A 25,630-nucleotide genomic window follows, 5' to 3' on the forward strand; every position below is an offset into this window, starting at 1 on the left:
GAGGCGTTGCAGCGACGAATTCCAAACAAAACCAGTAAGATGTTGCTGTTAAAGTATCGTCGGCGGCTTCAAGCATAAATGTTTCCTCGGTTCCGCTGTTTAGTATTACAGTGCAAACCCCGGAATACTTATCGGTGGAATGTCTCCAAGGATATGTTGTGAAGATTTCAAATTTAGCGGCTGAAAACACAGACAACCTGTAAACACCGGTGGCTGTTGCTGTATATTTGATAGTGTTGTTATTTTGTCGTGACCATGTTGCGAATCCCGATGATACCGTGAATACGATGTTGGTGATATGCCCGGAAGTAACTCCAGTGGGGACTTTAATCAGACTGGTTTTGTTAACGATCTCAGGAATACCCGATACTATATTCTGCTGTGTTTGTTTGATCGTGTTAATGTTATTTTCTATTATCTGAATTTGATCTGAAAAACTTTTTTCCGTTCTGACTACACCTAACCGGGTATTAATCTTATTGATATCGTTGGCGTTATTAGTAAGATTTGGTATGATTTCAGAAAGTTTCGTGTCGACGACTGGAGGATCCCCCAAGAACTTATCCACGGCCTCATCAGTTTTTGAGAAGTTTCTTCGAAGTCTTGTAAACGCGCCCACGTGAACATCATACTCTGCACGCAGCGTATTTAGTTTACCGTTGACGATGTCCACGTATTGTTTGTTTGACGCATCCTGGTCGGATTCGGGATTTGCTAACGCGGTTATTTTGTTGCCGCTCATGTCAAGTCCGCCGGTCATTACGTCGCCGGATTTTGTTACTTTATCGCTGACTAGGTCAACAACGAGTTTGTACTGCGCGTCGACGTATTGTTTATTTGCGGCATCTTCGAGACCTTCCGGATTTTTTAGAACGGTTATTTTGTTTCCATTCATGCTGAGTTCTCCTGTCATTACGTCGCCGGTTTTTTTCACACATTTATCAACGCCGCTATCAATACTGTCTTTGATGCTTGCGATTGATATATTCGAGTCCTTGATCCGGCCGCCATCACTAAATGCGGCGAAGTTATCCTTGGTAGCTCCAAGAACTCTGCGAATTATATCATTCCACCTAATGTTGCTCGTTCTTAGTTTTCCCTGCTTGTCCTGAAAAATAGCAACTTCATCTGGGTCAACTCCAGCTATATTCAAAAGATTATCGACTTCATCTCGGGTCGCATATTTTGAGAGATCAGCATCTGTGCCAGGTTTGACTTTTCTTGTGAAAGGTCTTCCGTAAATATCCACCATTATTCTTATTGCTGTTTTTCAAATGCGTGAGAAGTCCTCAGAAATCGGAGATTTCCAGGGACTTCCAGAAATGCTAAGCATTGGAAACGCTAGCGTTTCTCGATGCGGTATATTCATACACTACTCGATGCGGAGACGTTGCTGGATTTCTTGAGATTGCATCAAGAACATTTAAAACCTCGCTCCCACAAATGGGCGGATCAATTAATGTTTGTGTTGGTAGCGTCGACTGCCACACTGGAACATTAGAAAATCCTTTGGATTTCTTAGAAAATCTGCTGTTGAGAGTGCGAGGCACTCCGCGGACATACTTGAGAAACTCAACTGGCGGTGCTAAACCGTACGAATCGAAATAGATAATTCCACGTGGATCGATCGCGTAAGCAACCCAGTGAGTTCCCGGACCATCTTTGTTGTCGAGATTGATAATGCCAGTTTCCGGATTCCGCGGCCGCGTCGGTAATTGATCTCGCATAAATACTCCTCTGAAATGTTTTATACGCAATTTTTTAACAGCATCGAGTAAATCAAAATTGCTCAACGGCGTTAGAATTTTTTTGGATACCATGATGGTGGAGTTCCTGGTAGTCTTAGCCCTGATCCGCGAGTGGATCTCCCCTTTTTTTTCTTGTATCCTTTTCCCGTTGCCTTCTTTAGTGCCATTCCAGCTGCGGTTCCAACTGCACCTAACGCTGCAGCTTTTGCCGCTGCGCCAAGTAATCCTGGAATTGCAGCAGCTAGTATTGGGATGAGGGGAAATATTCCACCGGTTTTAGTCATGTCCTTGATAGCTGCAGCAGAGAAATCAAGGCGGATACCGGTTTTTGCTGTTAACGCCTTATTAAAATGTTTAATCTGAGTATTAGTCAACGACAGCTTGTTTGGACCACTACCAAGTTGATCTCGTTTTAGTGTTATTGATGTCCCGCACGTGCTTGCGTGTTTTGATTGCAATTTCTTCGTTTGACCGGAAGTCAAGGTGACATTAACATGACTGTATGACATTATATTTCAGAAACTAATCTAATTGTTACATATTTTCTACTGGAGCGTCAATAACTCTCATTCGTCCGCCAACACCTTCAAGCAGCATTGCTTTATCGGAGAGTATAACCGCGACAGCTCTAAAACCACCAGGAATTGCAGGTGGACCAACAACTGCAGCGGGAAACTCACCAACGTTAGCCTTGAAGTGTATATCAACGACAGATTGTTTTGTTAGATCAAGATGTTCCAACGAAAAGTAATAAATCGGATACAGCGTTGTAAAATCCAACTGTGATATCTGCAAACCCGTGTCAATATTTTGATCGCGTCCCATAAATGTCATTAGACGATGATACGCACGCGCGACCTGATTATTTGCGTAATCTATTAATATATCCTCGGATGGTTCTTGATGCCCGTTTATTCGCAGCGAAACCCCAGAAACAGCGAGTTTATCAAATATCATATGCGATCGTGCTTGACTATTTACTCGTGCGTTACCTTGAAGTGCTATGAAAATATGTCGCGGTGCTGACACACCCTGCTGTGATGAGATATGCCAAGTAAACTGTCCAGCACCGGCACCTTGAATAGAATCTGTTGTTGTTGTCAACCATGATATCAGTGATTTACCGCCTGTGTCCATAAAAGAGAGTAACCGTTGCTCTTCAGCGAGTGATGGAGACATTACTGGCATCCACAATGCAAGCTTTAATAATATTACTTTACCGGCAGCGACAGCGGGATCATCGTCTCGCCAAACAGCGTCGTTGTCGTCGCCTTTTCGTACGAGTATAACCGAATGTTTGGCACCAAAAATAACTTTGCGAACATTTCTACAAAAACCAAAGATGTGAGACAGTGGAATTATACATGAGAATTTTCTCTGTGGATCTGCCAACATTAATTGACGTGACCTAAATCCTAAATTATAATTCGGATTGGGAAAATATAAATCTTCAATAGCATTACTAGCAACAGCAGGAGCAGCACGGTCGAATGGTTGTCTAATAATGCTAGGTCTACCATCTGGTTCATCATAATTATCTTTAGCGAACATCATAGTCGGACCAGCCGATCTGGTGTAATCATCTGAGTATCGTGCTAATCCGACGATTGTTGTAGCAACGTCAACATTATCCTGAATCGTTTCAATTTCTTTTCCATCAATGCTGTATGAGGCACTTCTGAATAGTGCCATGATACCGTTGTTAACAAACCCAACTTGAATATTAGCGTCGTATGGTGTATCAGCAGGAACATCTGTTACAAGTTCCCCCGTGACTTCAAGAAATGCTTCCGCGGGCAAGAAATATCTACTTGTGTCCTGAACTTGTAATTCAATTCGTCCTCGCTGATTAGGATTTCTTGCTTCGTAAGAATAATACTGATAATCGCGAACAGATTCATCTTTGAGTATTGGTGCTTCCATGTCAAATGCTGGATCAGATACGCGTTTAAACATTTTATATAAAATTATTGTCGTCTAAAACGAAGACCACTTCGGGAAATTCCGCTTCCTGATATCAGGCTTGTATTTATTTGTTCGGGTGTTTGGGTTACAAGCTCTGCAAGTTTTTGATTGGCAGCCTGATTTATTACTTTACTGACGTCCGCGGGCATAAGTTCAGTACTGGCCAGTTTCACCGGTGGCGGTTTTTTTGATCTGCGAATTAACCGTGACAGTCTGTCCTTGATTGACGCGAATGCTTTCCCGGCGAGATCACCAACAGATCCAAGGGCTTTATCCTTGATAACATCAATAGCTTTCATCGACAATTGTTTTGCAATCGGTAATGCCTTAGGGGCTATTCTTGAAAACAAACCAGTAATTGTATCACCGAGACCATCTCCGTAGGTTGCTCTGTAGACTGGTAATCGCGAGTTTACTACGCGGACTTGTAACACACGAGCGTGTCCGGGTTGAGAATTGTGCACGATCATTTTATTTAATTATTGTTTCTCTAACTAAATTTGCTAGTCGCTGTGGTAACCATCCGCGAGTTCATCAATGAGTCCCCGGTAAGTACTAATATCCATAATTTTGCGCTGAAATAGTCGTTGACAGATATCTGCGGCTTCATTTATAATTTCCCGAGAGTTGTTTCCGGCACGTCTTCCTCCGATGAGAACTTCTAACCGGGACACATCATTAATGATATTATCAGGACAAATGTGGTTGTTATATCCGCTACCAGTGCGACTTTCTTCCTCTTCTTCTTCTTTTTTCCTTTGTTCTCTCCTTGTCTCTATTTCTTTTGTTATTTCAGTAAATTCACCAACCAGGTCTCTTTCCTCTTTTTCTATCTTTTCTAGCTCACGTATGGTCTTCGAGTCTTGTGTCCTCGCTTCTAATATCTCTCTTCTAGTTTTTAAATCCTGCATTCTTTTTCTTATACCATCTCTTATTTCTTCTAGTTTATATTCCACCGCTCCCACCAAAGAAGGGGAAGGGTGAGGAGGAGTAGGAGGCCGGGTAATCCTATATTCTTCCTGTTTCCGAGGAGAGAGAGGGCGTGGACGGATAAGTCTAGGTCTACGTGGAAGTTGTTTTATTAACTCACGTTCAATTTCAACTGGATCAGACGATGCAAATACCGGATCTGATCCAATATCTGATACTTTCTTCTCCCACCCTTTTGTCTTTTTTTCCATTTCACTATCTTCCTTTTTTTTCTTTTCCTTATCTTCCTTTTTTCTCCCTTTTTCTTCCTCCCTTTCCATTTTTAATTTCTCCCTCATTTCACTTATTTTTTTTTTTTTTTCATCCCCTTCCTGCTTTTTTATTTCCTTTTTCTGTATTTTTAGCTGTCTTTCCTTTTCCTTTGCCTTCATTCGTCGGTCTCTTAGTTCCTTATTAACCCCAATTACGCCAGTTTTTATAAAATTATAGGTATCATCAGTGCTAGATATTCGAGGAATACCTCGGTTTATTTTGTAAACATAATCCCTCCAATCAGCCTGGGTTATGCCCGCAGCAGCTCCTGGTTTTAGAAAATTTTGCCGGTTAGGATAATTTAAGACAATCCAAGCAGAAAACTCCTTAAGTTCATCCACGTTAGTAAGCGGAATATTTTTTATATCAGTAATACCATCTTCGGTAAATTTATTAATAAATGTTTCCTTAGCAACTGTCACTACTCCGGCGGCACCTGGATCAACTACAGCACCTTCATCTGCCTGTTGCTGTTTAAGTTCTTCTATTGCTTGAAGTAACCCTCGTTTTGTTTTGGTAGGGTCAGCAGGATCAGGTTTTCCTACAATTGCAGTTTTAACTTCACCAGTAGCTGCTGTAATAGGCTTAAATAATTCCTCCGCGGATGTTGCAAACTCAACTTGCGCTTCTTGTCTTGCTTTTAATTTTTCTCTGACGGAATCACGGACAGGAATAAATTTTTTAATCGCGGCTAGTCGTTGTCGTGCCAATCTAGTTGTGAATGCTTCTCCAATATTTGCCATTATTTATTTGTCCACGATTTAATTTCCCAGCATGGATTTGTAACAATAAATTTACACGACCCGCGGACACGATACCGTATCGGACTTGATACACTGTATGGTTAACGTGAGAAACTCGAAGAGAGCAGCCCCGGGGGCGACAACAAGTTGAGGGGGGGGGTCGCGTTTTTTTGTCTCGTTGCTGTTGTGGGATTAGCTTTTTTTAAGGCTTATTTTATCATTTGGTGGTCTCTAGACCTTTGTAGGATTCGCCCTCCCCCTTCGCGGACGAATTCTTGATTCATTATACTATAAGCAAATCATTTGTCTAATTCATAATTTGCCTGAAAACTTTGTAGGATTCGCCCTCCCTGCTGCTCTTTGACATTTTTTAATATTTTTTTAAACTATCGTTTTGGTCTACTTAAAATTGAAATAAATTGGAGTCGTGTTAGGAATGAATACGCATTGCAACAACTGTTCCAGTTGTTGGTCTGGAATGTATGGAGTTTGTTTTCTCTGTCTATTCTACTCAATTATGCTTTTCTGCTTGTGATGAATTGTATGTATTAACTGTGTTAATTCCTTACAAAGTATATCAGATTTTGAGCAAGATGGAGGGAGGGCTTGCCTTGAATCAGCTGTATGTTTATGTTATGTCACTGACTGTTTGTAATCATCTAATGGGGAAAATATGAACTCTTTCAACTGAAATTATCAATAAGAAGCTATGGAGTATCACGTTCATTTCATTTTGAGTGCATTAAGGAAAATGTGATTGCAGTTGGAAGTGTAGCCTAAATTACATTACAATTTCGCGCTGTGTAATCAGGTTTTAGAACCCATAGCATAGCTTATGTAATTCAGATTTGCAGAACTAATAAAGTACATTTTGAGGACATTCAAGATGCAATAATGTAAGTATATGTTTGTGCCATTCTTATTACCAGGTAAAGAAGACATGTTTATGTCTTGTCAACTGAATACTCATTGTGGCGACCCCATCTATGTAATGACCTGTATGGCTTCTATAGTTATAACACTGAAATTCAGAAACATCTTATCAATAACGTTAACGTGAAAAATTTCAAAGCAGCTGGCGTGACAGTCCATTCAGTCAGCGGAAATAAAAATTATTCGTCGCCTTGGTTTATTGGTTCTGATCCCCTTACGGTTCTACCAAAACCTTCAGTTGTATTTTGTTTCTCGAATTTAGCAGTTTGAGTTATAAAATGTCACGTCTCTCATAGACAGACCCCTTGGCCGAATTATGCTTTTATATGGTAGTCTTATAAAAAATAAAATTCATTCTTGATATATCTTCATGGACCTTTTCTTGTGTTCATGTATGTATGTATGAATAAATATCAATAAATGTATCAGATGGTTGGATGGGAGGTTGAATATTTGCATATATATATATATATATATATATATATATATATATATATATATATATATATATATATATATATATATATATATATATATGAATGTATACATACATAACTATGACTATGTACGTTAAAAATGAAAAGAAAATATGTATGTAAACGACCAATGGAGATATAATAGCAGTATAGCCTACTTATTTGAGGTAATTATGCAATCAACCGTCTCTCATTCAACGTGTAAAAAATATATGACATGACCCAAATGAGACGTACATCACAGCAGATATTTTTTGTAACGTTTCATCGTATACTCAATAAACAGAAGGTGAGATGTCATGATAATCTGCATACAAGTGCACACTTTATATTATTTATATGAATATATGAAAATTATTTTTCATTGTCACTTCTCAACTACTTGCATTTATTTGAAGACAACTTCTCTGCTCTGTTTTGCATTTAAGACCTCCTTGCTATCTCTCAAATTTCGCTTTCTGTGCTCTAGATCTACGTTTGCATAGATACAATCACTGCCCTTCTCCATTCCATCTGTTCTGTTTAAACCGTTAAACTTTGCTAATCTGCACGACCTCCATGCTATCCCTCAGTTTTTGCTTTTTGTGTTCTAGATTTACTTTTGCATAGTTGTAATTTTCACTGTCCTTCTCGATACAAATTGTCATGTCCAAGTCGTTATCGTCTCTGCTTTGCTTTCCATTAAAATCAACTTGAGAATAAGAATCTCCATCCAAAATGGTTTCCCTCGGACGATAGCTACTGTGGCCTCCTTGGGTATCATTTGTAGACTGGATAGTTGTATATGAATAATTGTCACTGCTGGTTGGTTCCGACATTCCAATAGGATTTATAACGGATACCGATGGTTTTGATTCCAATTCAATGTGCGAATAGCCATCAGTTTGTCTGGATTCTCTAATCCTATCCACGCGTACACTCAGTTGTTCACCTGTACCAGTTTTATCAAAACTAATCTGCGAATAACCATTTGGTTTGAAACATTTTGATGAAAATGCTTCAGAAGGTATGTGTGAATAGGTGGAATCAAAAATCGGAAAGTCAACACTTTCGATCATAAGGTCATAATTATGGACTCTTTTTGGTGGAATTTTCTCGAAAGTAATGTGGTCATATCCTTGCACCGTTGCTTTGGCCGTATCGATGTCAGGGAAAAGATGCAGTTCTCTGCTTTGAGGTTCTGTCGTTTCTTCATAGCTATGAACACCGTCTGCATTATCAAGCTCAAAAGGAGGATCATTGTTCCCCAAACTATTCGATCGGGAAACTTTTGTTCTTACCATTTGTTTCTTATTTCTGCGCCTTCTGGAATTTAATTAAAGACCAATTTAATTTACAAACATTGTCACACGTGGGTTTTTTTTCTTCAACTTTTAGTGTTTATCAGAATATATCGCTCATTTATATTTTATTACATAACATAGAGAAACGAGAGCGGTAAGCCTTTTTAGTTTGTCTTAAAATGGCTTGATATTTGTTATATGATATACACGAAAAAGAGACAATATCAAAATGCAGAGATAACAACTTATATTACAAATATTCTGAATACATCAACACAGGCAGGATTCGTATCCGTTAACATTTTAAACATTTACACAATAAAATCTTGACAAATAAACAGGATAGTGCTACTGTTACATTTTCTGGAATGTTGCCACTTCAACATCGATAAGAAGTGCATTGAATATACATATACTTGCAAATTGTTATGACAAGAAAATAAACTCAGGACACAGTCAGCAGGATGAGACTCAACGATGGTGGCAGTAGTAGTAGTAGTAGTATTAGCAGTAGTAATAGTAGGAAAGAGTGATTTAATCCTAAACGCGAGCACTGGATATACATACATACATACCATATTTCTACCCAATAAACAATGTCAAACGGACAGACAGACATTGATATAGACACAGAAGTCGCTGGCAGAAAAACAGAGTTGAGTGACAAGTAAGTTGTGAAACTTACCGTGTGCTTAGAACAGTAACTAATACAAACACTACTAGAATTAATCCCCCTGCTACTGGCAGCACAACTTGCAAAAGTACTACAGTGATGGTGTCGTCATTCCCTGAAAAGTAATATTAGACAAGTATTGGAATAGATTATGACTTACCAATACATATTTCCTGTTTTCATGTAAACAAGTATGAAACAGACGTTTTAGCGACATGTGCTTTGCTTTACTACGGTGAACCATTTCTGAGTTTGGATAACAGAAGAATTACGTGCTATATTCTTCCTTAGAAATATATCAGTTCAGTCATTAAATTTCTTGTTTCCTGGTAAAATAATTCTTGATAATTCAGATTATGAAGCTGACGAAATGATTTTAATTTAAACTTTTTCTCCATTCGACAAGAACTAAGAAAAAGAGGAAAAAGTGTTAAAAGCTGAGCATAGGGTAAATATCATTTATTGGGAAAACGCTATGGGCAAATACTAGTATAATCATAACAATACTTAGATTGCGATATGGGATGTTTTGAAAAATGTTAAATAAGTTTCATGTCAGTGGTATCAGAATAAAGTTCAGTGCATGTAAACCGACACGTTATTTCGAATTTAGTTTCTAAAAGAATACAATGTAAACCGACACGTTATTTCGAATTTAGTTTCTAAAAGAATAAAATGTAAACCGACACGTTATTTCGAATTTAGTTTCTAAAAGAATAAAATGTAAACCGACACGTTATTTCGAATTTAGTTTCTAAAAGAATAAAATGTAAACCGACACGTTATTTCGAATTTAGTTTCTAAAAGAATAAAATGTAAACCGACACGTTATTTCGAATTTAGTTTCTAAAAGAATAAAATGTAAACCGACACGTTATTTCGAATTTAGTTTCTAAAAGAATAAAATGTAAACCGACACGTTATTTCGAATTTAGTTTCTAAAAGAATAAAATGTAAACCGACACGTTATTTCGAATTTAGTTTCTAAAAGAATACAATGTAAACCGACACGTTATTTCGAATTTAGTTTCTAAAAGAATAAAATGTAAACCGACACGTTATTTCGAATTTAGTTTCTAAAAGAATACAATGTAAACCGACACGTTATTTCGAATTTAGTTTCTAAAAGAATACAATGCAAACCGACACGTTATTTCGAATTTAGTTTCTAAAAGAATAAAATGTAAACCGACACGTTATTCCGAATTTAGTTTCTAAAAGAATAAAATGAAAACCGACACGTTATTTCGAATTTAGTTTCTAAAAGAATAAAATGTAAACCGACACGTTATTTCGAATTTAGTTTCTAAAAGAATAAAATGTAAACCGACACGTTATTTCGAATTTAGTTTCTAAAAGAATAAAATGTAAACCGACACGTTATTTCGAATTTAGTTTCTAAAATAATAAAATGTAAACCGACACGTTATTTCGAATTTAGTTTCTACAAGAATAAAAGGTAAACCGACACGTTATTTCGAATTTAGTTTCTAAAAGAATAAAATGTAAACCGACACGTTATTCCGAATTTAGTTTCTAAAAGAATAAAATGAAAACCGACACGTTATTTCGAATTTAGTTTCTAAAAGAATAAAATGAAAACCGACATGTTATTTCGAATTTAGTTTCTACAACAATAAAATGAAAACCGCCATGTTATTTCGAATTTAGTTTCTAAAAGAATAAAGAAAACATAAATGAACGTTGTACAATGATTTAGACTAGTTATAGTTCTATATAAACCTTCTAACAACGCAACAGTTCATAAATACGGTTAAAACAGTCTAACTGCTGTGGATAAACAACTTGTTGGTTGTGACATGCAAAATGTACACTAATTTAAGCGAAATTATAGATAAATTGGTGAAAAATATAACAATACATTCATAGAATATCATTTATAATCACAAACACTTTTGCAACCATCTTACTCTTTTTGTTTTCGAAAGATACAGTATTGTGAATTAAATCCCTAATAATCCTAAATGTCTTATCACAAGTCCAAATGTACGGAATGTTCCAAATGAATTCCAATAGTTTCAATGTTCTGATGTACCACAAATAATGTAATTCAGAATGTGCTTGAATGAATTCTCAATAATCACAAAGTAGTGTTTTAGTTTTGCAAAATATACTAATGCAAGTCTACATGCCGTCTGTGTTGGGAATATGTTAACGTGTTTGGTCAGATTTCACAAGTCTACATGCCGTTTGTGTTGGGAATATGTTAACGTGTTTGGTCAGATTTCACAAGTCGGATGAACAGGTGATCATTACATGTTTCTCTAAGTATTGTGCGTCACAGACGGAGGCATTTAGTTTAATTTTCTACAGAGTAACTGAAGCTGATACATCTTATTTAGGAAAATATTTTTAAAGTATTTAAGTAACGTTACGGAGTTGCTTGAACTTTAAAATAGTGGTAACGTCAACTTGAATCAAACCGAAGAGCATTTATGAATTATATTCTACCAGCGTCTTTAGAAAAGTTGGTAGCCGTATGCGCTCCATCTGTACTTGTTCCCCATTCTTGGGTGATCGTCCGGTTCAAAAGTAAAGAAGTTTGTCCGTCCTGTGTAGTTATTATTTTCGGTAAGGTTTGCTTTCCGGATGGTTTTGCTGATCTCTTTGTTGTGAAAAATGTGTAGTCTGGATCTGTCTCGATGGCGGAACAGTTAACTGTTACAGAACTAGAATTCATCGCTAAATGGAGGGAAAGTCAAAGGAGTTAGCACATACAAATACATCTGCGAATTTATTGAGAGAACCATACATTTATGATTATTAAATAACATTTCAATTAGCAAAAATTAAATTGCTTTTTAGCAGCTTTAGAATCTTCAACAGTGTGATCTAATGTATATTATATAGTCGCTTCACCAACTGTGAAATTGACTCTATCACGTTTTATTTGTTATGAACTTAAGGATGGATGTAGGACTGATAACAATAATAATAATAATAACAAGAAATATTTTGCTGGAATGCGCGGCCTTCGAGCGATACTGATTAAGTGCAGCAACAGCTGCATTTGTCAAACTTAAAGTCACCTCATTATATTCTGATCAATGGAAATCTTCCTTCATTTATCAACTGATGCAACTGCAATTATGTTGAACATAACGCGCTTAAGAGAGAATGTAATTCCGATTGCCAACGACCTATCTCAGCTAATCATCTTGACAATAAATGAAGGAAACAGTCTATCCTCATAGTGCGATTTTGACTAAAAGTAGGATTATTAAACAGGTCGTCCCTGTAGTAGGAGACTACAATCAGTTACAAACCCTAGTAACATAGCGCCCTGTCACTGGTGCAGAAAGGTTGTGTTTGCAATTCGCGCGGAATATGTCAACGCTACGATCAATCCTAGAAGAGCATATTTTTGCTTTATTTCGGTTCGACTCTTTTACTGCGCTCGTTTCGTTTTAATTATCCATTACGAAATGTTTCTTATTAGGTTCCGAACGAAGACGTCTGAAAGACAAGCATATCAGGGATGGCTAGCTTTTGTACAAAAATCGCACGGAATATCAAGAACACCGTTCCATAGAATCAATTACGAGAGAAACAAATTGAAACGCAGAAGCCATAATTATGTCATCTGGCATCATCTTCAACGATGCAAGATAAAACTGTTGATTTAAGCGTGGCATAAGTTGTTCATTCTCTCTCTCTCTCTCTCTCTCTCTCTCTCTCTCTCGGATTTAGCTTAATAATAAAAATAATAATAATAAGAAGAAGAAGAATCTTACCTGTGACTGTGATCCATACCAAACTGGGGATGTCATTTTTACTTGTCAAAAATAGCTTATCTATGGTCACGGTTTTCGAAAAATTTGGATCAATTATATACCGACCACTGCTATAAAATGACTGTCTTTCACAATTTCCAATCGAAAAATCAAAAATGTTGAGCACAACAGAGGAACAGTCGGAGTAGAAAAAAGAGGGTGCTCTTAATCTAATGTCCGTTATAAAGGCTCGAAACGTTTCATTTGGATGGTTGGTCGATACAAAGCACTTACATCTTCCAGGACTCGTATCAAGTCTTTGATTTTCGCTACCATCAAAAATTAGTTCTAACTGGTCTGATGTTTTGTTACAGTTGTCACAGATTTTTACAATGTTTAAATCTGAAATAAAAAAAAGAAGTATGAAATCCCGACGGATTGCCTGCTTCATCTAAGTAACATATTTACGTAGAAAGGATTAGTAGGAAACACCGAAGTCTGATTCTGGAAGTAACGTATTATGACAATGCCTGTTTCGGCTTAATGCCATTCTTGGGTAATCAAAACCCCCATAAATATCACGATATAGCAACCAACTTGGAAGAGAATATATGTATTATTAAATTTATCTTTGTTTCTAAAGTACTTGATTATTTCAAACTTCCTTGAATCTGTTAAATAATTTGGCTACGATTACTGTTTTATGCAATTCATCATATGACCAGAAAATCCAGATCTCCTTTCGTAGCCCGCGTAAAATCTGCTGCGTCAGTTCTGAAAATACATGTATTCAGGGAATTAAACTCGCTGCAAGCAAAGCTATGTTAAATGCTAAGAGTCGTAATTAATATATTCGCAAACTCCACAAAGCAGGGAAAGTAACAGGGTCACTAATAGAGTTCACGAAAGAATACCTTCGACACATGTATAATTGATGTCAATCCGCATATAGCCTATAAAGCCAGACGGTGACAAATTTTCGTCTGCTAGATTGATGCTGCACTCTTGTTTGAAGGAACAGTTCTTGTATACCATCATATCCTTTGTAATGTTATGAAGAAATAACATGTTGTTTCCATCGCAGCACGTCTTCAAATTACAGCTGTCATTATTTACACAACCCACATTCTCACCATATGACAGACCAGAAATTTTTATTTTGCCAGATGCACATTTGAACTTCTCACTGGTAGTGCATGAATGAGTACTTGGTTTCATGCAGACACTAAAGTTCTGCTGATTTATAGCACTCATGGGCTGAAAGTCTGAAAAAATAATAGAACGAATGGTTAGAATCATACTATGATTAAGTCTACAAATAGTGGCCAATCATGTTTCTGTTTAACAAAACTGTGTTATTGTTTTGTGTAAGTGTCTGTTTGTAAATGCTTTGTGTTTAACTCATTTTTTTTATTAATATTTCCTCTAACTGGATAAAGAATATTTACTTTAGTCAAGAGTGATGATGCATTGAGATGGAATACAACAGTCTCATGCTAAACATATCATTTATTCAGCAACAGGCCAGTTGCAAGTACTCATTTGATTCTAACGACACACCGACACCGATATTAAGTTCTCACTTGATTCTAACGACAGACAGACAGTTAAAACTACTCATTTGATTCTAACGACAGATCAGCTTTAAGGACTCATCTTATTCTAACGACGGACCAGATTTAAGTATTCATTTGATTCTAACGACAGACAAGCTTTAAGGACTCATTTGATTCTAACGACAGACCTGTTTTGAGTACTCATTTGATTCTGACGACAGACCAGTTTTAATTGCTCATTTAATGTTAACGACAGATCAGATTTAACTACTCATGTTATTCTAACGACAGATCTACTTCAAGTACTCGTTCGATTCTAACGACAGACCAAATTCAGTGTTTTTTTATTCTAAGGACAGCCAGCTTTAAGTATTCATTTGATTCTAATGACAGACCAGTTTTACTTACTTATTTGATTAAAACGTGCTCATTTGATTCTAACGAAACAAAACCTCTCTCAGAAACTGAAGTAAATAGCATATGGAGTACCTTAACATGGGTGGTCATTTCAAATGCAGTTATGAAATGAGTCGATTCGTTTATACCAGGGGTGCACAACACCTGGCCCGTGGGCCGGATCAGGCCCGCGAACGTGTTCTGTCAGGCCCTCAGTGCAGATTAAAACAACACATAAATCTGGCCCGTGAACAGTAATTATATTAAAGAAATTAGTGTTTGCGGCCCTCGAGTGGTCTTAGAAAATGCAATCTGGCCACTGGCCAAGAAAGGTTGTGCACCCCTGTTTTATACCTTGCGTGAGTTTTGGCTAGAACATTATGGAGACTGAATAGAATATTTTTAGATACATAGAATCTTATAGACTGTATTGATCACATGACGAAAAACAATATATTTTAATAAAATCGCTAAATTGTACGGAATAAATATGACATGGATTGTGAATGAAAACATAATATCAATTTCCGAGCCTGGCTAGCACAGCAGTGGTGTGATAGTTTCTAGCGTAATTACATTGGAAAGAAAAAACTCAATAGTGAAACACTCTAAGGGCTTATAAACGTATTTACGGGGAATATCAGCCCTATTTAGAAAAGTATTAAAATCGAATGTTGTGGTACTTTTGGAATGACTACAATTAGAAATCTCAGAAAAATATTTTGTATCCCAACCACCAGCCACTGAAGACACTCCCTCCCCAAAACTCTTTTTTGAAATCAGGATTAACACATAATTAAATCACTGGGTGTGGGTATTCTATCCAACAATTTGTAACAGGTGTTTTTAGACGAAAAAGGACGATAGCATGCAGTGCCTCTTGCAAATATATTCAAGTAGGCCGCTTACGTTCCTGAAAATTCTATTACTTTAAGTTGTTATGCAAAATGTCTCATACACCTAGAAAACCATATAAAATCCTACATGTCAGACAGTAAATGTGTACTATGTCAGTTCTTTTTACTCTTCTTTTCCTTTAGAAACATTTTACTCTAGCTGTAGTCCAACCTCCTTACATGTATTGCAAAACCCGAGAACGCAGCTAAATGTGTATGCAGATGTCCCATAAAAGCCATCAAGAAAGTTTGTCATGGTCCCCACAGCTGTCTATAAACGACTAAAACTCATTATCATGCAAGATTCACGTTGATAAATCAACGCAACAATTTTGTGTAAGTAAGTAAATTCTATTGCTCTGGAATTCATTTTAAATTACGCTCTCAAGCTTTCTTTCCCACGATTTGAACTTCACGCACCACGGGTATTAATTTCCTGACACATGGATGCGTTTAGTTACCCAGTTCTCTATTTATTGCAAAGGGTATTTTTTTCTCGGACAATATATGACGGCGTGTATAATTAAATCAATTGTATTGTGATTAATCTTAAGATAAAAAGAAGTAAAAATTGTTATTACTCTTATGGAAGTGTTGAAACGCAGTAGTTAATATTCACAAAGTACCTTATATATCAATGTGCAGTGGACAAAGACATTCCTGTAAAAGCTCTCTCTCTCTCTCTCTCTCTCTCTCTCTCTCTCTCTCTCCGTATATAGATGGAGAAAACATTGGGGAAATGTTTTTGGGGTGGGTCGTTGATTTTTATGATTAGTATTAGAGACTGGAGAGGTTGTTGCCTGTAAAAACACTTAATCCACAGTCACCTATGGAGTACAGAGATTATCCTCTGAAAACCTATTCACTGCGGAAAAGAATACAGGTCCGCACAGCCGAGAGACTTTATAGAGAAGATACTGGGACCCTAAGTTTTCAGAATTCCCCTACCAAAAACAAAGCCTGTGCCACATTTTAGTTCCGTCCCTAGTGATTTTGAAAAGCTATATTGGTTTTGCCATATTCCCTACCAAATACAGACTATTTAGCTGTTTATATTGTAACTATAACTAAGAATAAGTAGCAATATAATTTTACAAGGTCAACGTATTGATTTGTGTTGATCCATAGATCTTTGTGTGCATTGTGCAAAAGTACAGCTCTTATAAGTTGTTTGTATATTTACAAAGGAACTGCGCATTGAGATTGAAAAGTACTAATTACACAATAGTAAGAAAACACATACTTATTGTCCCTTAACGATTTATTGATGAGGCAATAACTAAATATTATCAGCTAAACCTTTGTAAATAAATCTGATTGAGGAATGTCATTAAACATTTAATGAATCTTTGTGATGCACATTCAAGTAAAAGTTTTGTTGCTTCTGCCATGATGTAAAACATATAATTTGTTCTTGATAAAAAAAAATTGTTACTATACTCAACCCGTTGTTTATATTACCACTTCATAACCATGGTTAAGAAAACTAAGTAATTGAAGATCAGACAATAAAGTGTGACATAGACAAGTCTAAAGGTATATATTTCCTTGAAAATAAACTCATTTTGACCGTACTTTCCCTTTTTTCCCGAAAAGCGTCAGGACTATTTGATTACATAGTATGGTTGTTGACAGGAAAGTTGTATCGTCAGATGTCCATGTATCAGGTTTGATTTTAAAATTACATTAACATGTCTTGAATTTTTTCAAAACTTATGACCCTAAGAAAGAAAGTAAATACATTATACTTGGACCGATGGCAATCTACATTTGAGTAAAATGACATTTAATGAACGGTTTTGTCATTAAAGGTTACATCAACACATAAGAAGTAGAAGACTAAATTCCACAACAACATATTAAGCACAATACAATCCCTAAACCATCATCTAAAGTCAAGTAGAAGCTATTGGATTGACTCGTCTTGATAGTAGACTTTCATTTTTGTATTTTACATACAATCTTGTTGCGTGAAATGATATCAGTTAAAACAACGGAAAACAATGATAACTGGATTAAGCCAGGCTGCTTAGAGACAAAATGGATGTCACAAGATAATGTAACTTATTTGCAATCAGTTTGAGGGCCCCAATCCAACTAGGCATACATCACGTCAATTACGGTAATACAACATCTGGCTTTGACAAAGTACAAGCTTGTTGACCATATATTGGTAAGAGAGTGAAAGGGCTGACGAATTCTTGGACATAAATACATTTAACGGAGGGCAGTGAAACAACCATCTTATGTAAGCCTGATTCAAGCGCCAACATTTGTGGGGTTTTTTTTCAAAGACATTAGGGGGGATTCTGTATAGCAATTAGAACTTAGGAATGACTCAGCGACATTTTTTGTTGCATCCTAAAAGTGCTTAAGCTAGGTAAAGTGCTGCCGTTTCAGCTTTTAGAATACCTCTCCTTTCTGTATTAATCATCACAATCATGAAATATTCATGAAATATTTTAATCAAAACAAATAGTTCTTTTATAAGATCACTTGGAAGGTATATATTAGAATGTCTATCGGTCCTCTCGCTTGCGTTGTATGTTGAGAGGATGCCAGAGGAGTGACTCGCAGGTACACCTACGGGACATAGAGGATATAACACACTTTATGGAAAATGTAATATGTTTAATCATCAAAACGTATTTTAAGCATTACTATAGCTGTAGTAGTTACCTGTCCATAAAGTGTTGTATCCTGCCATATCTCACAATATAGTGTAACCACATTTGTCCCACTTTTAATACCTTTTCATTCATCCAATCTTCATCTTAAAAAGCAATTTACAGTTGTATCTGTGTTTGACATATCTTACCCTCGGCTTAAATTGAAAGTTGTATGTATGTATGTATGTATGTATGTATGTATGTTGTTGTGGGGTTTAACGCCATTTTTCAGCACACGATGGGCTATACATGGCGGCCAGTATTAATGGTGGAGAAAGAACCCGGGAAAACCTCCGGAAAGAACCACCGACCCACGAGAAGCTACTGGCAGGCTTTTTCACATACTCACATTGGCCGAATCTGAGACTCGAATCCACGCAGACAGAGGTGAGATGGCAGTGATCCGTAACGGAGAGCATTTTAGACCACTCGGCCACTCACGGCCCCTGTATGTATGTATGTATGTATGTATGTATGTATGCATGTGTGTGTGTGTGTGTGCGTGCGTGCGTGCGTGCGCGTGTCTGTATGTATGTACACAGAGTGAAATGTAGGAACTTACTGGTGAAATATTCTCATATTTTGTATTCCAAAAGTTTCACATGTGAAAAAGATATCCTTACATTTTCACATTTGAAAATAAAGATTTCCCATAACGACATGTGACACTTAATTGTGTGCGTCTACGGAAGTTACACTTTACCGTGAGAAAAACGAACATTGTATGAGCTTGAGCAATTAACATAGACTTTACTACCTTCCAGCATGAAAATTTTGTAGAAGTTATTTGACTCGCAACTGTTTGCTTCTTCATGAAGATTTGTCCCTTTAAGAACCGTTAAAAAAAATTAAATAATATTTTGTGCAGCATTGCTCAACTGGACTTGCGTCTATGGTGAGATAGTGTTGAATGGGTTACAAAATGTCAAGTTAACTTAATGCAGTCAGATTGGATTGAATAGCTTACAAACTGTCAAGTTAACTTACTGCAGTCAGATTGGATTGAATAGCTTACAAAATGTCAAGTTAACTTACTGTAGTCAGACTGGATTGAATAGCTTACAAAATGTCAAGTTAACTTACTGTAGTCAGATTGGACTGAACAGCTTACAAAATGTCAAGTTAACTTACTGCAGTCAGATTAGATTGAATAGCTTACAAAATGTCAAGTTAACTTACTGTAGTCAGATTGGATTGAACAGCTTACAAAATGTCACGTTAACTTACTGCAGTCAGATTGGATTTAACAGCTTACAAAATGTCAAGTTAACTTACTGCAGTCAGATTGGACTGAACAGCTTACAAAATGTCAAGTTAACTTACTGTAGTCAGATTGGATTGAATAGCTTACAAAATGTCAAGTTAACTTTGTAGTCAAATTGGATGTAATAGCTTACAAAATGTCAAGTTAACGTACTGAAGTCAGATTGGATTGAATAGCTTACAAAATGTCACGTTAACTTACTGCAGTCAGATTGGATTGAATAGCTTACAAAATGTCAAGTTAACGTACTGTAGTCAGATTGGATTGAATAGCTTACAAAATGTCAAGTTAACTTACTGCAGTCAGATTGGATTGAATAGCTTACAAAATGTCAAGTTAACTTACTGTAGTCAGATTGGATTGAATAGCTTACAAAATGTCAAGTTAACGTACTGTAGTCAGATTGGATTGAATAGCTTACAAAATGTCAAGTTAACTTACTGCAGTCAGATTGGATTGAATAGCTTACAAAATGTCAAGTTAACTTACTGTAGTCAGATTGGATTGAACAGCTTACAAAATGTCACGTTAACTTACTGCAGTCAGATTGGATTTAACAGCAGTAGTGAAAGGGGTAGGATTAGCGACAATGGGAATTAGCATTACAGAGACCCTTGGGTCCGATTAGCGACAAGGGAAATTTAACATGGAGAAAAATCGTGGGTTCGATTAGCGACAAGGGAAATTAACATGGAGAAAAATATCGTGGGTCTGTCTAGCGACAAGGGAAATTTAACATGGAGAAAAAAAAATCGTGGGTCCGATTAGCGACAAGGGAATATTAACATGGAGAAAAAAAATCTTGGGTCTGATTAGCGTCAAGGGAAATTAACATGGGATTTTTTTTTTTTTTTTGAAAAAAGGGTAGGCAATTATAAAGGCTATCTCTTTTCGAGATATATGGCTGGCCCTGAAAAGGGCCTTTGGTTTATGTTAATATGCCCTTAACATAAAGGGCATTTGTGACATCTTCTTGTCCTCAAACTTCGTCTTACAGCAGGGCCATACATCAGAGTCCTCTTGAGGCAACCTTGTCTCTCTATATAGACTCTTCTTATCCACAGGCTGCTGCTGGTCCTGTGGACAACGGTCCACTTGGATCGGACATACATGAGCATGTCCGTCCTGAACATCATTGTTGACACAAGGGTTGAAGATTCAACGTCGGTCCACATGTTGAGGCTCCGAGAATAGGTGAATCAATGCAGTGAACTGCGCTTATTTATAGGGACAGAAAGGATTGAAACGGATTGAGTTCATTCACCAATCCGAACACGCGTTACAGAATTCAGTCAGCCCGCATCCAATCCGAAGAGAGCAGTCTGTGACGTCACGTAGTCAATATAGATTCGCTAGCGCTTGTGTGCAGTCAATCTATGCGACAGTGATTCAACATGACGGAAACTCAGAAAACGATCCAATGGGGTGCACCAGCAGGGGAGACCGCCCAAGGGAACCCGGACTTACTTTCAGAAGAGGTGAATTGGGATTTTGTGGATTTTCTCTCCTCGCAAGAATTTGTTCCGGAACCTGTGTTACCTTCTTCATTACCGCAAGTGGAAAATTTTAGACAGAGACAGAAAGAAGAATTGGAGAAATTTATACAACGACAAAAGGAAGCCGAACAAGTTTTTCTCCTACAGCAACAGCAGCAAGAAGAAGAGGTAAGAAAAAAACAACAGCAGCAACAGCAAGAAGAAGTAGCAGCAAAGAAACAAGAGGGTGAAAATCAAACGGTCACGGTACTGTTGGACATTTTAGCGGAGTTAAGAAGTCTGAAACAAATGTATCAGACTTCTTTATCACGACCGAAGAGAATACGACCTTCCCGAGCTAAACACGTCAACCCTGTGACTAAGCCTACCGTACCACCCTTAGTGATTTCAACCCAATCATCATCAACATTACGCAGTTCAGAAGTAGGCCTTGGCCGTGGCAAAGGCATAAGGCAGTTAAAGTTGATTGGTTAAACTCACCCCTGCACCGAAATAATAAAAGGCCCTTTTCAGGGCCAGCCACATTTCTCGAAAAGATATACAATTTCAATTTGCCAATAACTGAAAAAAAAAAAAAAAACCCACCCATTTTACCCTTATAGTACGTGTTTGTGTATGAGTGCGTGAGTGTACGTTCTTATTTTAAAATCATAACTCAAAGACACTTACCTTTTTATACCTAATTTATTCTTTTCTCCATTTTTTTACAATCCAATTCACAATTCACAACACAACACTTTAATAAAAAGTTCATTGACTTCTTCTTTCTCCTTTTTTTAGTCTCTCTGTTTTTTGAATTTCTTCACCTTCATTCCCTCTTCTTTCTTCTCATTTTCTTCCCTTCTTCTTTTCTTCTCGTGTTTCTTTGCCTCATTTAAATAGAATTGTCTTTTTTCTTCCTCTTCTTCCTCTGAAGAATCCCTCTCTTCTTCTGAAGAATCCTTCTTTTCTTCTGACTCCTCTTGTTTCTTTTTTGGGCAATCTGGAGACCAATGTCCTTTTTCTTTACAATAATAACAGGTATCTTGACTTTTGTCTTTTTTAGTCCCTGTTTTTGTTCTTTTTTGACGGTCTGGACATTCTGAAGACCAATGCCCTTTCTTCTGACAGATATAGCAAGTATCCTGACTTTTATCTCGAAAGGAAGGAGAGTAGTCCGTAGGCTGGTCTGAAGAGAATTTTCTAATGACCCCTCGCAAAGCTCTGACGAAACGTTCGATTTGGTTAGTCTCTTCCATCGTTGTGCTCGGCTTGAGAGTGAAATGAATAGTGAAAGAACAAGACACACACCCTTTTATATACGCTAGTCTGCCATGACTATAAATTAGTCTATGGTGTTTGAACTTGAGTCATTTGACGTTTTTCACTCAAGATGAAACGATCCCATTCATTTGAGAGGAAAGAAAAAGAAAGTAAGAGGCAGAAACGTGATCTATCGCCTCGTACCAGGGCTGAAATCTTGGCACAAATTCATGCTAGTGATTTTGAAGAGGACATGAGTGAACCAGAATCCGAACCCTCTAAACCAAGTTCGTCACCCTTAGTCAACCCTGAAAAATACTATTCCATTCGAGAGACGGAAAAGCGCTCCTCTAGAAAATTTAGAACCACGGCTTACACCTACACGGTGAAGTTTAAAGATTTCAAGTCCGACGTACCCTTGGAGAAAGCAGAAGGGTTCATCACCGAGATGTGGGATTCTTTGCTCACTTCACTTAAGCGACAATGTCAACCCAAAGAAGACGATCGCTTGACACTATCCATAGATCACGACGGTTTGAAATCCCCTGTTTGGATCGAGTTTAGCAGACCCGCAGAACTAACCCCTTCCAAAATCATGGACAAGATTCAACACGTACAACAATCTAATGACCAGTTTGACATCACCGATGGTAAAGCCACACTGAAAATGGCCCACGTCTCTCTTCCTCAAGGGACTGGACAACGCAATAAGGTCTTATTGGTGAACGAACTTCGCAGTACCAAAAAGAGCCTCGTCCAAATTCACAATCCTCAAGACCAGATGTGTTTAGTCCGTGCCATCGTGGTGGGACGAACCTATGCCAACAAGAACGACACGGTAGAATGGAAAAGAACCTGGAAAACTATTCAACGATCCGATCGAGCCAAACAACGATATGAAGCAGAACTCCTGTTGCAACAAGCTGGCCTGTCCAAAGACACACCCTGTGGCATTCCTGAGATGCAAAAATTGCAAGATGTCCTAGCTCCACGCTACACCTTGAAAGTGCACCCTCAAGAAATGCGCGGGCCTCTGTTGTTTCGAGGCCAAGACTTTAAGGACGGAAAATACATTCATGTCTATCATCACGATGACCATTTCGATACCATTACCAGTATCACTGGATTCCTGGGATATGTTTATTATTGTGAGAAATGTGACTATGGTTATAATAATCGAGAGCAACACAAACATTGTGGATCGAAATGCTCAGGATGTTTGGCCTCTTCACCCTGTCTGAGCGAAGAACCAGTGCCTTGTTCAACTTGTCTGCGCACGTTTGTCAGCCCTACCTGTTACCAACAACATCTGAAGACACAAGGTTCACAGAAAAAATGTGCTTGTCAACTCCTGAGATTGTGCCCTACGTGTAGACAAGGCCTACGTACCAATAATACCAAGGCACACATATGTCGAGGAAAGAAAAAATGTCACATTTGTCACCACATCGTGGACTTGGAACACCAATGTTACGTGCAAAAATACCAACCCCCACCAGAGAAAGAGGACGGTCACAAGAATAAAAAAGGCAATTTCATCTTTTTCGATTTCGAATGCATGCAAGAGACCGGCATTCACATTCCTAATTTCTGCGTGGCTCATCGAGCGTGCGAGAAGTGCATTCAAGAACCTATCTTCAGTCATTGCCCTCACTGCAGCAAGATTCCCGGAGGGCGTGAAAAAATCTTTCGAGGACCTAACACGCTAGCCGATTTTGCCCAATGGGTCTTAGACCCCGTCGACAAGACGTGGAGCCAAGAGGACATCGAACGTTACGGAGATTGTCATCGTCATGCCACGGTGATGGCTCACAATTTCTCCGGATACGATGGACAGTTTCTTTTGAGGTACTATACGGAACAAGGCACCGAGCGTCCTAAAGTGACTTTGAACGGAGCCAAAATCATTTTCATGCAAGTGGGACAAGTACAGTTTAAAGATTCGATGAGTTACTTGGCCATGCCTTTGAGTCGAATGCCTAAAACGTTTGGAATGACAGAAATGGCTAAAGGGTACTTTCCACACTTTTTCAATACGGAAGCCAATCAACACGCCGTTCTACCCCATTTACCTGAGGCTCACTATTACGACCCCGACAACATGCGTACCGAACAACGAGAAGCTTTCTACGCTTGGTACCAGGCTCACGCCTCGGACCCTTTCGACTTTCAGGAAGAAATGCTAAAGTATTGTCGTTCCGACGTGGACATTTTACGGCGTTGCTGTGGAAAATTTCGAGAACTGTTCATGGAACACGGAGGGGTCGATCCTTTGAAAGAAGCTTGCACCATTGCCAAAGCGTGTTCCTTAGTGTATCGACAACGATTCATGCCTGAAAACACCGTGGCTGTCATCAGTCCTCAAACGACCCACTTTGTCAAACGTCAATACTCGGTCAAAGCCCTACGTTGGTTACATTACTTGTGCGACAAGGAAGACAAGTGGATTCAGCATGCCCGCAACGGAGGGGGCGAAAAGACCATCGGAAGGTATTCGGTCGATGGCTGGGACTTAGAAAACCCCAAGATCGTGTACGAGTTTAACGGTTGCTTATTTCACGGATGTCCCGTCTGTTACCCTGACCGTGGCACTAAAAATCAGTTTTTGCAACGAACCATGGAAGACTTGTACCAGGACACTTGTCAGCGGCGCCTAAAGTTGGAACAGGAAGGATACCAAGTGGTGGAAATGTGGGAACACGAATACGATCACCGTATGAAAACCGATCCCGAGTTTAAACGTGCCGTGGAAAGTTACAAGCTGATGGACCCCCTAAACCCGAGGGATAGTTTGTACGGAGGAAGGACCAATGCCACCTGTTTGCTGTACCAAGCCGACGAAGAGAAAGGAGAAGAAATCAAATACTTGGACGTGTGTTCGCTGTATCCCTACGTGTGCAAATATTGTCGCTTTCCTGTAGGGCACCCGCAATTGCTGACGGAACACATCGACCTGGTCAACATTCGACAATACGAAGGCTTGATCAAGTGTAAAGTTTTGCCTCCCACGAACCTATACCATCCCGTCTTACCTCACCATTGTCAAGGCAAACTGATGTTTCCCTTGTGCCGTACTTGTGCCGAAACGTGCAACCAAGACCAACCTTGTCAGCACAGCCAGGAAGAACGGGCCTTGACGGGAACCTGGGTCAGCGTAGAATTGTTCAAAGCTCTGGACATGGGATACCAACTGTTAGAAGTGTACGAAATTTGCCACTTTCCCAAGACACAACAATACCGCAAGGGTGACCCTACTCAGAAAGGCATTTTCGCCGACTACGTGGATGCCTTTTTGAAACTGAAACAAGAAGCCA

At 38.2% G+C, this 25,630-nt stretch overlaps 1 protein-coding gene across 1 annotated transcript in view; it reads right to left on the minus strand.

Moving 5' to 3' along the window:
* Positions 1-7,176: 7,176 nt before the first annotated feature.
* The window catches only part of LOC149797345 (uncharacterized), a 37,709-nt gene continuing 19,255 nt past the window's right edge, over positions 7,177-25,630 (minus strand). The window contains exons 2-6 of the mRNA XM_089960398.1: positions 13,712-14,062; positions 12,819-13,199; positions 11,536-11,766; positions 9,076-9,178; positions 7,177-8,412 (exon numbers count right to left, since the gene is read on the minus strand). Coding sequence (XP_089816524.1) covers positions 7,638-8,412; positions 9,076-9,178; positions 11,536-11,766; positions 12,819-13,199; positions 13,712-14,062 — 1,841 coding nt within the window. The 3' untranslated portion in view covers positions 7,177-7,637. The remainder of the gene's footprint in view (positions 8,413-9,075; positions 9,179-11,535; positions 11,767-12,818; positions 13,200-13,711; positions 14,063-25,630) is intronic.

Source organism: Sinohyriopsis cumingii, chromosome 6, assembly GCF_028554795.1.
Source record: "Sinohyriopsis cumingii isolate HCF-2022 chromosome 6, ASM2855479v2, whole genome shotgun sequence".
Classification (NCBI taxonomy): domain Eukaryota; kingdom Metazoa; phylum Mollusca; class Bivalvia; order Unionida; family Unionidae; genus Sinohyriopsis; species Sinohyriopsis cumingii.